Source organism: Medicago sativa, chromosome 3 (genome assembly GCF_051527215.1).
Source record: "Medicago sativa cultivar Bolivia chromosome 3, Bolivia_mono, whole genome shotgun sequence".
Classification (NCBI taxonomy): Eukaryota; Viridiplantae; Streptophyta; class Magnoliopsida; order Fabales; family Fabaceae; genus Medicago; species Medicago sativa.
The window spans coordinates 85,766,537-85,781,682 of NC_140751.1; the positions used below are offsets into that span (position 1 = coordinate 85,766,537).

At 33.3% G+C, this 15,146-nt stretch overlaps 2 protein-coding genes across 4 annotated transcripts; both read left to right on the plus strand.

Moving 5' to 3' along the window:
* The first annotated feature begins 1,710 nt into the window (after positions 1–1,710).
* On the plus strand, positions 1,711–2,226 carry LOC146941281 (uncharacterized). The gene has a single exon (XM_085749936.1). It carries the CDS (start codon positions 1,711–1,713, stop codon positions 2,224–2,226), a length of 516 nt encoding a protein of 171 aa, XP_085606062.1.
* A 932-nt stretch (positions 2,227–3,158) lies between these two features.
* On the plus strand, positions 3,159–7,741 carry SIGE (sigma factor E). Of its 3 annotated transcripts, none has more exons than XM_085755049.1 (7): positions 3,159–3,446; positions 3,542–3,658; positions 3,788–4,549; positions 4,999–5,145; positions 5,609–5,845; positions 6,349–6,612; positions 7,257–7,741. In XM_085755049.1, the coding sequence occupies exons 3-7, from the start codon at positions 3,851–3,853 to the stop codon at positions 7,452–7,454; spliced, it is 1,545 nt and encodes a 514-aa protein (XP_085611175.1). In that variant the 5' UTR covers positions 3,159–3,446; positions 3,542–3,658; positions 3,788–3,850; the 3' UTR covers positions 7,455–7,741. The 3 variants fall into 3 exon arrangements, with proteins under 3 accessions (XP_085611175.1, XP_085611174.1, XP_085611173.1); XM_085755048.1 differs by having other exon boundaries at positions 3,159–3,206; XM_085755047.1 differs by lacking the exon at positions 3,542–3,658 and having other exon boundaries at positions 3,159–3,206.
* Positions 7,742–15,146: the final 7,405 nt, after the last annotated feature.

The following is a 15,146-nucleotide window of genomic DNA, read 5'->3' on the forward strand; positions in this document are numbered from 1 at the left end:
AGGGAAGAGGGTGCTCACACTTACGCCCAGGCAGGCGAAGCTAATAACCACACTGACCCATATGACCCTCAGATGAACCGCGCTTTGTTGCAGCGCGGTTCCATCCTCATTGACCGTTCATACAAACCCTAAAAGTTTTCAACGAGGCCCTTATCTATGAAAGGCCAACAATGGAAAACCATGGTTGTAGAAGGAAGAAGAGGAGGAGAGGGATGGTGTGAGAAATGGTGGGGTTTGGAAGGGTATTTATAGGGAGGGGTGGGTGAAAAACGGTTGGGAAGGAATAAATGCAGTCAAAAAACGTGGTAAAACACGTTTTTGACTTGACCACAGTAAAAAAACGCCTGTGGCAGACCACTGGCCATGGCACTGTGGCTTTCCGGAATATACAATCCGGAATGATCCATCAAATTCCGGAACATATTTTCCGGATTAGTGCGATTATGGTGCTCTTATGGTGAACGAGGGGAACGTTTGCACTTCTTTGTAGGGCGAAGGACATTCCGGATTGTATAATCCGGAATGCTTCAGCATTGGCTTCTTTTGAAAGATTGCTTGGCTTCTTTTGAAAGAGTGACATCAATTAGTGGTTGGACGGTTACAACCACTAACACGTTTTCATTGACTGTATTAATGACCTAGGACTTGTTTAAGGCTATAAATAGGCTTCCATCTTCAACAAACACCATCATTCTTCACTTCACCTATTTTCTTCCATTCTTTTCAAATTTTTTAAGTTTTGTAGGAGTGTTTGTGGTGTCATGGTCATTGTTGACCGTTCCTATGAACCCTGCAATTGCATTGCAGCTTGTGTGGGGTTCATATAACGGTCAACAGAGACCTTTGACATCAAAGAAAGACACAAAAAAGCGTATAGCATCTGGTCCGGATTCTGTTTTCCGGAACACACTTCACCACTTTTCTTCAATTTTCGTCGTATGTATTTAGTTTTTTACGAGATTTGTGGTGTCATGGTCATTGTTGACCGCTCATACGACCCCTGCAATTGCTTTTCAGCTTATGCGGGGGTCGTATAACGGTCAACAGAGACACTTGACATCAAAGAAAGACACAAAATATGCCTATCGAATTGGTCCGGATTGTATAATCCGGAAACTCTAACAATCTTGTCCGGAAAATGTAATCCGGACCAGGGGTATTTTTGGAATTTTTACAGGACGCGCGAGGAGGCTATAGGGTGGGAAAAGTAATACTCTTTAAAAAATGGATGTGCATTCATTGGAAGGAAAGTATTTTAGGCTTCCAGCATTTTTTGAATTTGGATTATTTCATTCACTATTTCTCTCCATCTCTCTTAACTCTCCATCTCTCTTAATCTCACTCACTTTTCATTAAAAGTTATAAAATTATCAAGAATGATATGGAATTAAGAAATACATAGAGAATTAGGAGATAAATGCAGATGATAGTGAAGGAGTTGATCCAATTTGAATTATATAAACATTTGTCAAAACTAGTTTCTTAAACATGAAACAATTCAATAGCACTAAAATTTATTGAAAGGCATTAATTTTCTTTTGATGGATGAATGACATTAATTTAAGAAAAATGTTTGATGTACATTTCGTATGAGTAAATATATCTTGAGAGAGAAAGAGATAAATATAATGAAGTAGTAGACCGAGTAGCTTAAATGTTTGGAGTATGCTTCATTTTTTTTCTTCTATTTCTATTTTGCCACAACAAGATATGGATAGCAAGAATATTATTTTCGGAGCATTACATGATTTATCTAAGGAAGATGCGGCTTTATTTTGCTGTGTGTTGTGGAGTATATGGAAACAAAGAAATAACAAAGTGTGGAATGAGGTAATTGATACTCAAGTTTATGTTGTGAAGAGAGCAAAAGATATGCTTCATGATTGGCAAGATGCACGTAGGTTTCGTAATACATCTTGTGCACAGCCGCGGCAAGAAGGAAATGTGAAATGGATCAAACCAGCTGAAGGAAGATTTAAGTGTAATATTGATACTTCTTTCTCGCAGCTTTCTAATAGAGTGGGAATAGGAGTTTGTATAAGGGATGATACCGACACTTTTGTTTTGGCAAAAACTGAATGGTTTACTCCAGTCTGTGAGGTACATGTTGGCGAAGCTCTTGGATTGTTATCAGCCTTGGAATGGGTTCATCAGTTACACTTGGGACCTATCGATTTTGAGCTTGATGCCAAAAAAATGGTGGATAGTTTTTCATTTGCAAGTTAGGATGTGACAGAATTTGGAATGATTATTCATAATTGTAAAACTATCTTTGAACAATATTATGTCAACTCTAGTGTTGAGTTTGTGAGGAGACAAGCAAATGAGGCAGCCCATAGATTAGCTAGGGAGACCACATCTTCAGCTAGTTTCCAGGTTTTGGTAGAAATACCAGATTGCATTGAACACATTTTAAGTAATGAAATGATTTTTTTTTTTTGAAAGGGAAGTAATGAAATGATATAAATTTCTTTCCTTAAAAAAAAATGAAGTAGTAGACCGATGATGTGATGGGAAGAGATAAAATTTAAAGGGTTAAGTTAATCAACTAATCTCACATGATCTAACTAATTTTTTATATCTTTAAAAAAAGTATTTTTTTAAAATAATTTTGATAATTAAAAAAATCTAAATTTTTTTAAAAAAATTATGACGAACATTTTTTTTTTTAAGGAATTGCGAAAATTGTGTTTTGGAAAAGGAAAAGGCCATGGATGGACAGAAGTAACGTGGACAGCAGATCATTATTCGTTTCGTCAACAAGAAAAATAAAACATATATCATGGTTCGTAATGTTCTACGTATCCAAAACAGCACCTCTTGTATAATTTTTGTGTCACAAAAAAGTAACGAAATATTTTTCATCAGCCACGTGTTAAAGTTATGATCCACAATTTTCATTTTTCTTTTCATGCAAAATATCAGCTCCTCCACTCCAAAAACGACACGACATTACTTCATCAACACTATCTTCTTTCTAACATTGCTACGTCAGCACTTGTGTTCCAAATCACAGCTCACGTGTTCTTTTCATGCACCGTTGATCTCATATACGTTACTTCTTAACCGTTGATTTTTCAAAGACATAAATTGTGGTTACCGTAATTTTCGAATTTCAGTTAAATACTACAACCTCAAACACCTATAATTTCTCTTTCATTCTCCATTAGATTCTTTGTCTAGATTCTTCCATTCAGAGATCAAAGGTACAATTCTATTTTTCATTGTTTTTCTTTGAATATGTGTTTCTTTTAAGTTGATCATTTGATTTCACAACTTTTGATTACTTTGATTTGATTCACTTTCACTGTTTATTAGTGATTAGTGTAAAATAAGTAGTTGAATTTAATGTTTGTTTATTCAATTTGAATTTAATGTTGTATGTGAAACTTGTAAGTTGAAGTAAGCAATCTATAATAGAATGAATCAAATCAAAGGATTATAGAGTAAGCAATCTATAATTTGAAAGTAAGAATTCGATTATAGTGTAATTGTTTTTCCTTTCTAATTTGGTCTAGGTGTTTGCATGTGCATTATTTAGGTGCTACCAATGATTATATGTATAAGGAATCACTGGTTAATCAATGTGGATCAGTAGTATGCTTAGAGTATGTTTTGATGAAGGGTTTCTTGAGGGAAACGAAGCTCAATTGAATTGGTATTCATATTTGAAACTAAATTGAATGGTTAATCAAGTGATTCTTTGTGCTTACGGCTGATAATTCAATGAAGATAATAGTTATGTACTCGAGTTATTTGTTAATTTGATGACATTGTGCTGTTGCAGGAACTTGGCATTGAGAAACTGTCATTTGAGTTTCTTTCTAAACACTGATTAGGCAAACTTGGTATGGGAGTTGTGACTGTTTCAAGCTCAGCTGCTCGGACTCCACTAGGATTGAATACAAAGTTTTCAACTCACCATCCTGTATTGAAGAGACCGTTAACGGTAGCATTTAAAGGAGATAAACAGAATGACACAGCGTTGGTTGCGACTCAAGAGAAAATTCCTACGCAAGTTAAAACAGCCAAGACGCACAAGAAAAGGATAGCAAAAACGAATAAACTACCTAAGAAACCAAGAGCTGTCTCCACTGAGGAAAATTTTCCATCTTCATTGGATGTGGATTATAACGAAGCTGCTGCCATACTTGAAAATATATACAAACTTAGCCCGACAACCGATATATGTGATGCAGATTATATAGAACGTAAGATCAAAAGAGTCTCTCGAAGGGGTAAGAAGATTGGTGATGTAAGTAAAGAGGATTTAAACAGTGATAGGGTGGTCCGAAACCAGAAAACAAAAGCCAAACGGATGAATCTTGATGAGAGGATTGCGTTAAAAACGAGCGACAATAGTGAAGATGTCATTCCAACTCGGAAAAAAAGAAATCCCAGGAGTAGAATTGAGAAGATTGACGAACTTCTAAGGGAATACTCAGTACCGGCTGATTTGGTCAGTCTAGACTGGAAAAAAATGAAAATACCTCCAGTTCTGCCTTCTTCGGAGCATGCATTTTTGTTCAAGTTGATGCAACCAATGAAGGTGAGAAGCTCATTACTATAATTTCATCACTCGACCACACTTTCTTTCAATTTACTCTTCTTATAATAGTTTAGATCTTTTCATTGCTGAGAAGCAAGAAGCTTTCAACCTAATGGCTTAAGTTGGCAAGTCAAGGTTCATAATTATTTATTTACAGTTTTTCATGTTAACTCCCTCTGAGGTCTGAACTTGAAGGACGAATAAAGCAAAGGTCATATAATCCATGCTGAAATTCATGCATATAATATGGTCATTCTTTTTTTCTTGTTTTTTTTTCTTCATTTTCTTTAATGATGTCATGATAGCACTTCCAGCGACTTGATAAGCAAGGAATTCAAGGCTTTTGATACCATGTCAACAATATTTCCAATATAGTGGTCAATGATGTTAGGCAAAAACTCAGCATTTGATTCTATTTCTGATATTAAGATACATTTGTTAATTTTCAGGCACTCCTTCAAGTGAAAGATGATTTACAGAAGGAGCTGGAAAGAGAGCCTACGGAGGATGAAATAGCTGACGCAACAAACATGCGCACTACTCAAGTAAAGAAAGCAATAGAGGTTGGTCGAGCTGCAAGAAATAAGCTAATAAAGGTAATTAAAATTGTTCAATTCTTTTACAGCTTGGCTTTCTACTAGTTTTAACTTAAAAGATTAACTATTCATCTAACTAATGAGTTCTTCTGGTACTAGTCAACTCAACTTATGATAGGGATTTAGGACTGAGTAACGGTCATTTTCATGGTCTATGCTTGAAAACTGACTTAGCCTCAATAGAGTATCTACAGTCATATTTGGCGAATTCATGGGGACGCTATATCCTTCTAACTTTGATGGAGAAACTCGATGGACCAATATTCACAGCAATAGTAGTTAAATTATAATAATAGTTAAACCATGAAGTTGAGTTTACATGGTTATAGGAATAGATCCTCTTCCATTGAAATTTCTGATGACTTTGTAATCTTTAAATTTGGCCTCTCTTTTTAGTGATATTGTTTGGAATGAATAAGTTACATCAATAATTAAGAAATGGTGGTCATATGATCTTTTGCAGCACAATCTCCGGCTTGTCTTGTTCGTGATCAACAGATATTTTTCAGATTTTGCTAATAGCCCAAGGTTTCAAGATCTTTGTCAGGCTGGAGTTAAGGGACTTATAACATCAATTGATCGTTTTGAGCCAAACCGGAGATTTCGGCTTTCAACCTACAGTCTGTTTTGGATAAGACATTCTATCATCCGTTCCATGACCCTCGCAAGCTTCTCACGTGTTCCCTTTGGACTTGAGTCGGTATGTATTCTTCTTCTTACCACACATGCTGATTATTGTTTTAGTTTTAGAAACATATGCTTCAATTGTTTTATGAGAAATGCTATTTGTCCCGAGAAAACTGTTTACGACAACATTACGATGATGTAAAAATAACTGCTGTAGGAATTCTTTGTATCTTATCCACCTATATGTATTGTAATAAATTGAAGATCTAACAGTGAAATTCGATTTGTGATACTTCGGGACAACTTTCTTCGCTAGAAATAGCAGGGCTCTTGTTTTATATATCTTTCATGTTAGCAGAAACATACTCCATTTTCAGTCTCAGCTACTTGTAAGGGCTAATTTATCTGTATGTCATCCGATCCAATAATATTTTCATTGGCCAATAATTGGTAGGACTATACAAGATTTAAGCCTGGGATATTCAAAGAAAATATGGATTTTAAGAAACTTTAGAAATAAAAAATGAACTTGATTGATTGATTTGGGTGTGTCTGGTATCTTTTAATTTTGTGCAGGTTAGAGCAGAGATCCGAAGAGCTAAGATTGAGTTATCATTTCAGCTTCAGAGGTCACCAACGGAGGAAGAAATAATAGAAAAAGTTCATGTATCCCCTGAAAGATACCGTGATGTAATGAAGGCATCAAAACCCCTTCTATCACTGCATTCAAGACATCTAACCACGCAAGAAGAGTTTATCAATGGGGTTGTTGATGATGGTGGTGTTGATGGCGATAACAGAAGGCAACCTGCTCTACTAAGGCTTGCTCTTGATGATGTGGTAATGGTTCTAAACTTTTATGTCTCTGTTTGATACTAGTGTTACAATACGTCACGTCATTTTATTCAATTTTATTATTGTAAACAGTGTACATTAGGTATTTGTTGGATTTTATCACGAGTTGCTAAAAGTTGGTTAATTTTTTACATAAAAAAAAATAAAAAAATTGTGAAATATCATTAGGTATTTGTTGTTGCTATATGTTTAAACAAGTATAATGATCACATCTTGTCCAAGTTCGAGCAAGTGTAATGATCACATATTGTCAAAAACTAAACATTGTTTCTCTTAAGGCTATGTTTTGAAGTTGCATAAAACCACACCCAACACACACAATGACGATGTTGGAGTATGCAATTAAGGCGGCCTAAAGGCCTCAGCTAAGGCTGCTTGGGGTGGACTGCTATTAAGAATTTAAGGCGGAATTTCCAACAGTTTCATTAAACCATATTTGGTGTCCTTCCTTGATGAGACATGATTTATAGACAATTGTAACCCAATCATTAGATGTGAACTAGTTTTTAAATTGTGCGATTAAGGTCATACTAATTTGTTAGAAATATATATAATTCAACGATATCATACTTCCATGGTCATTTGTCCCTCTTAGCAACTAATGTTTGATTTATATTGTTGTTTTCTAGCTTGATTCTCTGAAGCCTAAGGAGAACTTGGTGATCAGACAGAGGTTTGGACTTGATGGTAAGGGTGACAGAACTTTGGGAGAAATTGCCTCAAACTTGAACATCTCTAGGGAAATGGTGAGAAAGCACGAAGTCAAGGCTCTCATGAAGCTCAAGCATTCAGCTCGATTGGATTATCTTCGTCGCTATGTTGTATAAATCGGCTAATGTATATGATTCTATTACAGAAATACATGTGCCCGTGGTAGTCCCACCTTACCTAGTCACATAGTAGAGTGATGATTTGCATCACCGGCCATTTAAATACTCACGATCATAATTCATAAGTAATTTGTATACTTATAGCCTTGAAATTGCACAATGTACATAACCACCTATACACGTTACATGTAATCTGTCTTTTATTTTTTTATGAAAATACATTCTATGATATACGATATGTTGTAATTGTTAATCTCTTCTATATATGGTTACTTTTAACACAATTTGCATAACGGTTTATTCTGTCGATGTTTTTCTGGGTTTTGTATTGGTTTTTAAATATAAGTCACTGGTATATAGAAAAATTCATATATCCCTACAACATTGGGACATCTTGTACTTGTGATGTTTTGAGATTTAATAAAAAACTTTGTTTCGGTTTTTTAAACAAAAAACAACTTGCACAATGAATAATGTATAGTACCATGCATACTGTCCCCCAATCCAGTCTTTTGCATTATGAAGAAAGAAATACGGCAAGCAAGCACCTGTAATATTCATGTAAACTAAAATAACAATCCGATAATCAGGTTGATCTTCTGAAATATTTCTTATGTTACTTATTTCATATTTTGAATTGGTCTTGAAGACCATCGTGGTCAAACCAGATTTAATTTCCTATGAATAACACAAGTGTGTTTGTATGTGAATTGACAAAGTCATAGAAGTCGCACATAGAATAGACTTCACACAACACAAGTGTTTATATAGTGGAGGTTCCACGTAGATTTCCTAATATTTCCTTAGTATATTTGGTGTCCGAGAGAATACTAAAAAGATTTAGCTTTGAATTAACATCGTATCTCATCATGGAAAATGATCTTAATAAATAGAATAATGCTAAAGTTCCCGAAAAAATGCACCCGACAACTTCACGATGGAATTGCTCTGTTGTAACAAAAAAATAAAATATCACCACTACCTCCTGTATTCCACCAATTAAGGACATTGCAAACTTTATGCTCAAATGACGTGTCAATATTGGTAACCTCCAAACAAATTCGTTTAATTTAGAAAAATGCTAACAATTGGATATTTGTTAGGGAAGGAAAAAAAAAACGCTAAAAATAACATTTTTTTTAGGCTTTTTAAGAATTGATTGTACAATTTTAAATAATGTGCAACACATCATGGCTTTCGTGAAGAATGAATCGGGCCAAAATCTAATGGAGGGGAAGTATATAGAGTTTGAGTCATAAGAGTAGTTTGGTAGTTTGGAGTGTGGAATACAATAGTTTCATAAAGGTGCAACATTGAAATTTTCCTCACCACTAACACATAACAAATCTAACAATTATTGATATTTGTCTTCAAAAATATTATATTAGACGAGCTATGTCTAGCATTTGTGATTATCCTTTCTCTTTCTATATATAAAATTTGGATGTATGATTGTGATAGTTACTACATCCACCGTTTATTGTTGCATCAGATCATGTTAGGTAATGATAAACCAATTAACAACTTAAGTAATGTCCACAACCATCAAAAATTCATATCTCATTCCAAGTTAGAGTCTTACAATATATCCTCCGAAGGTGGCATATCTCACTTTTAGCATGGTTGGATCCGATGTATAGACCAACCAAAATGTTGATTGGAATTGGTAATTTGAATAGTGTCTTGTATAGCATATATTTATCAGGGATGTGAATTTGGACTTGACAAACTAAAATGGTTAACTATGTAATGATGTAAACGTGTTCCTTCCAATAATCCTAAGATGAATATTTGATATAATGTGTTAAGATTTTCTATAGTTAATAATAACAACTTATAGGCATGTACCTTTTTTTTAAACAAAGCCATATACTTTAATTTTACTCAGCCTCATCACCAAATAATTTTATTCCTATTAGCGAGTAACATAAGAAAATTACATATCTTAAGTCTCTCTATACTAAAATAAAAAAAAGATATATCTATCGAAACAAATGGTTGCATAAATTAAAAATTCACTATCAAATTGATTCACACTTTCTATAATTAAGTGTATTTTTGTTATCACCGTAAGTTTGCCTAATTGTAATGAGTCACCATGATTTAGATAAAATCACCATGACATCAAACATGCAATATGTGCATATGTCACTGCATTACTTGTGTTTCACTATGCCTTGTGGTGTATGTGAACAAGGGAAACATGGGAAATTGATCTTCTCCCTTTTGATTTTGCTCATTCACAGATTTCAAAAGTACTTGGGTGAGTTAACTCACGCTAAAAAATGTCCAATGTAAGTTAACTCACGTTAAAAAAAAAAAAAAAAACAAGTGTGAGTTAACTCACGCTGAACATTTTTCAGAGAATTAGCAATTTTAAAAGGAAGGAGAGCAATTTTCGAAAGAGTAATGATATTTTGACATCCATTTGATGACAACTTTGTTGACAACCTTGTTTTTCTCACTTCTTATTGGTCAAAAACAATGGAGAGAGAAAAAGGAAGAGAGAGAATAACAACATCATGTGAGTATGAGAGAGAAAGTTGTCCAAAAGTTGTCAAAAAGTGGTTGTCAAAATATCATTTCTCTTTTCGAAAACAAGTGCTCACTTGCCAGCCCGTTATGCTATGAACCCAATAAAGTTTGGTTTCGAGAAACACAATGTAAATGTTGGTCAAATCCATTTTGAATTTGGATCCTATGGTTTAATATATCTTCTTTGCACTCAAATTATTTAGGAGAAATTGTCACTTGAGTTAATTTTAGGTTTTACTTTAGTCTTTTAAGTTTTTTTCCTTTTATTTTGGTTCTTTAAATTACGTTAGATATTTTAGTCTTTTAAAAAAAAATTGTTTCATTTCCCTCACTTAACTTACAAATATTATATACTTTTTTTTTAGGAAACAAATATTATATACCTTGTTCTTTAAGTTATATGTATCGGACATTTTAGACTTTTAGTTCTTCCTATTAAAGATACAAATGTCTTAATATTTGTAACTCAAAGAACCAAATTGTATCCAACGTTAATAGCATTAGGGACAAAAGCAAAACAATAAAAAAAAGTTAAAAGACCAAACTGTATAACATTTGTAATTTAAGAGACCGAAACGAAAAAATAAAGATTTAATGGACCAAAGCGAAATCGAAAATTAACTTAAGGAATCAAATGTGTAATTTAGCAAATTATTTATTGTTAAACTTAATCTTTGTAAAAAAAAAACTAAAATTGAATACAAACTATATATAAGAACTAACTTATGTTCAAAAAAAAAAACTAACTTTAAAAACATATTTAACTCTAAACCTAAATAATAAATTATTAGAAATCCCCAAAAAAAATTACTCCTTCCATCTCAAAATAATTGTCTCGTTAACATTTTTTTTTAAGTCTCAAAATAATTGTCACTTTAAAATATAAATGCAACTTTTTTTTCCTTCCACTATTATACCCTTATTTATTGAATTTCATCAATCTTAACTACTTCATTAACTACAATTAATAAATATATTTTAGTAAATGATGTTAATTTTACCATTAAAATCAATACAATTAATTATTTCTTTAAAAATTATGCACAAACTTTAAAAATATTATTTTGAGACTGAGGAAGTGTATGAAACCGAACTAAGTAAAAAGTAGACTAGTGTGTCTCATGAATGGATTGGTAAAGATGGAATAACCCATTCCCAATGGTCAGTATTGGCCACTGGCCAGTACAAAAGGAATAGGCAACCGCAGTTTGCGCCCACTTTGGTTGATTCTATGCAGAAACTACAGTGTACAGGTGCATGGCAATCATTGTGTCCTACTCAGTAACTACTAAGCTATGACACAGATCCAACTGGGGATTTCTACTTCTTGCTAAAGTAAAGAGTGCAACTATAGCAGCCACCAACATGCATTTTATTTTCCTTTTAGGTCCAAACAAGGTCAATACCAACCCAGCTGGATATTGTTGGTTCTAACCTTAGCTTTTTACATGTCTACCTAATTATCTTAAGTTCCCATAAACAAGTCCAAAGTAACAGCACAACACAACCAAGTAGTAGTGTACTAAACCGTACATTATAGAAAACCATTTTAAAATATTTAGGGTTTCACAAGCTAAAACCATGTGAATCTGTAAAGCTAGCTAAACTCCAGTTTACTAGTGACAAATTCTAAAGTTTCTGTCTGCTTTTTGCATTCCAACTGGCCTTCATCTTAATACTTTCGTATAGTATAATATCACACGGATATCTCTCAATATATTCCTAACTATTAACAATCATGTCACAATGCCACGTCGAGTTGACAAAAAAACACACTCAAATTTGAATAGATAAGATTTTTGTTTATATAATAAGGTGTTACATTAAACATAAGGCCGGACCTTTGGGGTGTGCAAGGAGCTCAATGGAACCGAGTCTTCCCAAGGTATGAGCTTCAAAAAAAATTTATAGCCCAGTAGTACTACTCTATTAAAAAAATTCCTTATTCTCTTTCTCTCTGATACCACGCATTCCACACCATCACTCCATCAGACTTTCATTTTCTTCTTCCCTGATTTGATTTCCTTTTCCTTTTCTGTTGTCTTGTTTTAAGCCTATTAGAATTGAGTCCTCTTGCTTTTGGTGTTAGGTGGCTGTTTTTCTAAGAGGATGGTTTGAGGTTCCTCATGTATACGGTAGTGATTTTCACCTTTGGTGTATCACATATATATGACACATTGTATTTATCTTTTAAAAATTTTAAATAGAACATTGTTCTTTTAAAAAAAAAATACGTTTTTATTTTATTACAGGCCTTTTTTCACTTAGAAAATCGAGCCTCCGGATTCGTAGGAACAAATACACAACACAGGGAGCCATATTTAGGCTTGATTCCATCAAAGTAAGGATCCACGTGTATAATCGAATTATAATTTCGACGTGCCTTTTGAAGGTAGGACAAACAATAAATGGAAATATGATTCGAAAGGATGTGTTTATTTATTATTCAATCTGCTCCTAAATAGTAATTATGCAACATTGGTGTGTTCTAGATCTACCAACAATGCAACAACGAAAATATTGGTGTGTTCTAGAGCCGATATTTGTACTATTTCCCTAACGACGTGACTAGCTAGTTGTCCAAATTTAGAGTAATGATATTTTGACATCCATTTGATGACAACTTTGTTGACAACCTTGTTTTTCTCACTTCTTATTGGTCAAAAACAATGGAGAGAGAAAAAGGAAGAAAGAGAATAACAACATCATGTGAGTATGAGAGAGAAAGTTGTCCAAAAGTTGTCAAAAAGTGGTTGTCAAAATATCATTTCTCCCAAATTTATGTCCACTTCCTGCAATAATACAGACCACAAATCCCAGATAGTACTTTTATTTGGGGCATAAATAAGATGCTACTTCCTCTGTTTCTAATATAATTTTTCTTTAAAAAATAGTTCTAAAATATAAGCTTTATTTAAATTACAAGAAGTGAGTGCATCTGTTTTTCTTAGGGAAGAAGTGAGTCATCTATACACAAATGTTAAGCTTTATTTAAAAAATAGTCCTTAAATATAAGTTTTCTCTAAAAAATGTTTCATAATTTTTTCCCTTCAACTTATTAATTAATACTAATAATTTATGTTAAAAATAAAATAAAAAAATAGAATTGAGTAAATCTACGCACAAATGTTAATTTTGTAATATTCGTATACAAAATACATATATTAATTATACTACAATTTTTTTTTAATATATGTAATTTCTTTAAAAAAATTAATATATGTAAAAAGTTTCAAAGAGTCTTATAAATATAAACAAAAAATAATAGAGTAGCATTTCATGTGCAATAAAGTTTGCAATGCAAAGAGATACTCCATCGGTGTTTTCATAAGTATCTTTTTTTAAATTTGTTTTGTTTCTTTTTTATTTGTAATCTTCAATGTCAACGTAAATACCCCTAATTATTTACTGCAAAAAGAAATATGTAAAATGGGATAATAAATAGTTAATTGGACTACAAAATTAAATGCAACAAATTTCTCTCTGGGTGATTTGTTTGCTACCTTTTGTTGCACCATCTTTTATCTAGCTTAAGGGCCCGTTTGGTGCGCAGGATATGATAGAGATAAGATATGATTAGAAAATGGATAAAGATAGGATATGATAGTGACATGATAGACACTTGTCCTATCATACGTTTGGTGCATATATGATAAAAAATATGATAGCATTATGTTATCCTATCATGTGTTTGGTACACATTTGTTATTGCCATGACGAGAAAAGATTAACAACACTGCACCATATTCATCTCCTACATCATTCTATCATACCAGATTCACGGTCTTTGACCACCGTCGCCGAGCCTCCATCTTCGGCCGACGAAGCACCTCACCCTAAACTCCTAACTCCACCAACTGTGAAGCCGCCGCCACCACTTCACGTGCAACAACCAATAGGAATTGATTGGGGAAAAAAATCCATATCCCTTAATTTTTTTATGGCCAAAATATGAAATTATATTAAAATTGAGACCTACACACCAGGCAACATATAATCCTAATTTCAAGATAACATTAATTCCGTAAAGTGCCATTTGAATATGGCAAATCCTATAACACCAAATCCTATAACAAAAAACAAACACTAAATCGGTCATCACAACAATTTGAATATGCCTTCGTTGAAATCAATTGCTTCATTGAAATTAATTGCTTCGTTGAAATAAAATTCTTCATCATTCCATTAATTGAATTTGCAGGGAGGATGAAAGAGTTTGAGTTGTGAAGTTGTTCATATCAATTGAAATCAGATTGGGAAGAAAGGCAGAAGCAGTGGAAATAAATTGTTGGAATTGAAATGTTGGAACAAGGAAATTGGGAAAAAGAATTAAAAAATAACAAAATATGAAGAAATAGAAGTGGTTGTGGGAATCGAAGGATGTATTGTGGTGAACATTGGATACACTCGTGATAGCTATATGCTATCATGTTGCTAACCCACCAAAAATTAAGGGTAAATTTATTTATTTTTGGTAGTGGTCAGGGTTTGAACCCCGGACCTTGCATATTTTATGCATTGTCCCAACCAACTGAGCTAAGCTCACGAGGACAAACTAAGGATAAAAATAACAAAGGAGGAGTGGGATATGATAAGAAATAGGTTAAACTTATCCTTTCCTGTTGGTGCACCAAACGACAGATTGACTCAGGATAGGATATTCTAATCATATTCTGTCTCCTTATCCTGCCCACCAAACGGGCTCTAAGTTCCTCACTAAGTGGTCTCTTTAACCCTTCTTAAAAGATGGAGAGAGTGTTCACTTATGGCGTGTTGATGTCAGATACTTATAAAAAAATGCATCAAAATATCAAATTAATATGTTGTGCTAAAGTAGATATTCATTAAAGTCTCACATAGGATGGTGTGGGAAAAAGTAGCAATTCATTATAAATATAGAGTTAATTTGATTTTTTTTTACAGCGATAACTTTAGTCTTGTAGGTGTAAAGGTGATTTGGGTAGTTGTGTGTCATGAGAGGGTTTATAATTTTTATATACAAAAATTGTAGTTGAGAGAGTTTGCAATTCTCTCCTGGTAAAATTACAATTATGTGGGAGGTTTGCAATATTATCCTTGTAGGAATTGCAATTTGAGTAATATAATATTTTGATGTTGGATTGTAGATATAGATATGAAGTGTTGAACCACGTT

What these genes read in the sequence shown, in the direction of transcription:
- LOC146941281 (XM_085749936.1), top strand. Translation starts at nt 1,711, where the DNA reads ATGGATAGCAAGAATATTATTTTCGGAGCATTACATGATTTATCTAAG.
- SIGE (XM_085755049.1), top strand. Translation starts at nt 3,851, where the DNA reads ATGGGAGTTGTGACTGTTTCAAGCTCAGCTGCTCGGACTCCACTAGGA. An exon ending in AGTTGATGCAACCAATGAAG is followed by an intron (nt 4,550 to 4,998) that starts GTGAGAAGCTCA and finishes GTTAATTTTCAG; the next exon opens with GCACTCCTTCAAGTGAAAGA. An exon ending in CAAGAAATAAGCTAATAAAG is followed by an intron (nt 5,146 to 5,608) that starts GTAATTAAAATT and finishes GATCTTTTGCAG; the next exon opens with CACAATCTCCGGCTTGTCTT.